At 39.4% G+C, this 1,367-nt stretch overlaps 1 protein-coding gene across 1 annotated transcript; it reads left to right on the top strand.

The window, feature by feature from the left end:
* Positions 1-766: 766 nt before the first annotated feature.
* Positions 767-1,366, top strand: TM35_001281020 (uncharacterized protein; the record flags this gene model as incomplete). Its single annotated transcript, XM_029031837.1, has 1 exon — positions 767-1,366. A coding segment is annotated over one exon (600 nt), but the record flags the coding sequence as incomplete, so codon positions are not given.
* Position 1,367: the final 1 nt, after the last annotated feature.

Here is a 1,367-nt window from a genome sequence, read left to right as displayed (position 1 = left end):
TGCTGGTGTGACTCAGGTCATCCTTTGTTTTCTTTTTCTTTTTTTTGCATGCATCCACACTACAGTCCAACTAATCTTCCACCTGTTGGGATTTACTTCTTTTTTTGTTTCTTAATGTTAATGTTATTGTTTTGTGTGTTTTTACTCTCTATGTGTTTATCCTATAATAATTATTATTGCTACTCCATTGTGTGTGTGTGAGTGTTCTTGGAGACTCTTTCTCTGTGTGTGCACCTGGGCTTGCACTGTGATGATGATGATGAACTGCTTTTTCCAGTGGGAAAGAGAAGAAATGATAATAACAAATGAATTTATATTTATAATTGCGTATATACACACATATAGACTTACACCCATAGTTGGTGTATATTTCTATGTTTATTGTGTAAACTGGGCTAATGGTTAATATCTGTTTTTTTATTTGCTCGTGGGTTGGCGGGTCATTATGTTTTTTGCCCTGTGGCAATTATGATGGTGAGTCCTTGGAAAAATAAGACAGTAACAGACAAATGTAGTATTAATTTCATATTAGCTCAAACATACGCACAGTTCTCTGGATTGTGTATTGTGTGCTCTTAATTTCTTTGTTTTGTTTTGCTTGGGCTTTCGTGTATGTGGTATTACTGTATTCTTTTTTTATTTTTTGTAACGTATTTTCACTGCTGTTTTTGTTTTGCTCTATTCTTTTCTTTATACTGTGTTACAATTGTTTTTTTTTTTTTGCAGTTAATTGGTCCTAAACAACACAGTATACTTTTTTGCCGAAATGATACTCGTGCAACGTCTTTTGTATCTTATGGTTGTGGTGTTAAGCGTGACATGTGTGGTGGCAGGTGAGGCACAACAACAAGAACCTGAAGTTGCTGAAGTGACTCGTGGGGATTCGGATCTTGCTGGAGGTGCAGGAGCTATTCGTGGTGGTGTTGATGATACTTGTAAAACTGAGCCTCCTACTTCAGACTGTCCTCGTATTCCCAGTGAACCTGTAGTTCCTCGTGCTGAATGTGTGGGATCTCCTGAAAAGAAAGGTTGCACTACCACTACTCTTAAACCTAAAGACACTTGCCCTGATGATTCTGAACCATCTTGTTTGCCAAAGACAACGCAAGAAATGGGTTCTGGTGAAGATCATCGAAACACTGATAGCGAACCTCCAGCTCCCACTGGTCCAGGTGTTCCTGCAGATGCCGGGGATTCTGTTTCTAACGAAGCACATGAAGGTAATGCTGATGCAGGTGCCGATGTTGATCACGGTGAAAAAAAACTTCCGGAAACTCAACCTGGAAAAGTACCTGAAGCTGCTGATGAGAGCCCTGCTGTATCTGTAAGTGAAGAGGGAACTGGAAACGGTGAACAAAGCACAACAG

The sequence above is a fragment of the Trypanosoma theileri genome, assembly GCF_002087225.1.
Source record: "Trypanosoma theileri isolate Edinburgh chromosome Unknown TM35_Tth_128_V1, whole genome shotgun sequence".
NCBI classification, from domain to species: domain Eukaryota; phylum Euglenozoa; class Kinetoplastea; order Trypanosomatida; family Trypanosomatidae; genus Trypanosoma; species Trypanosoma theileri.
This window is presented reverse-complemented; position numbering and strand designations above follow the sequence as displayed.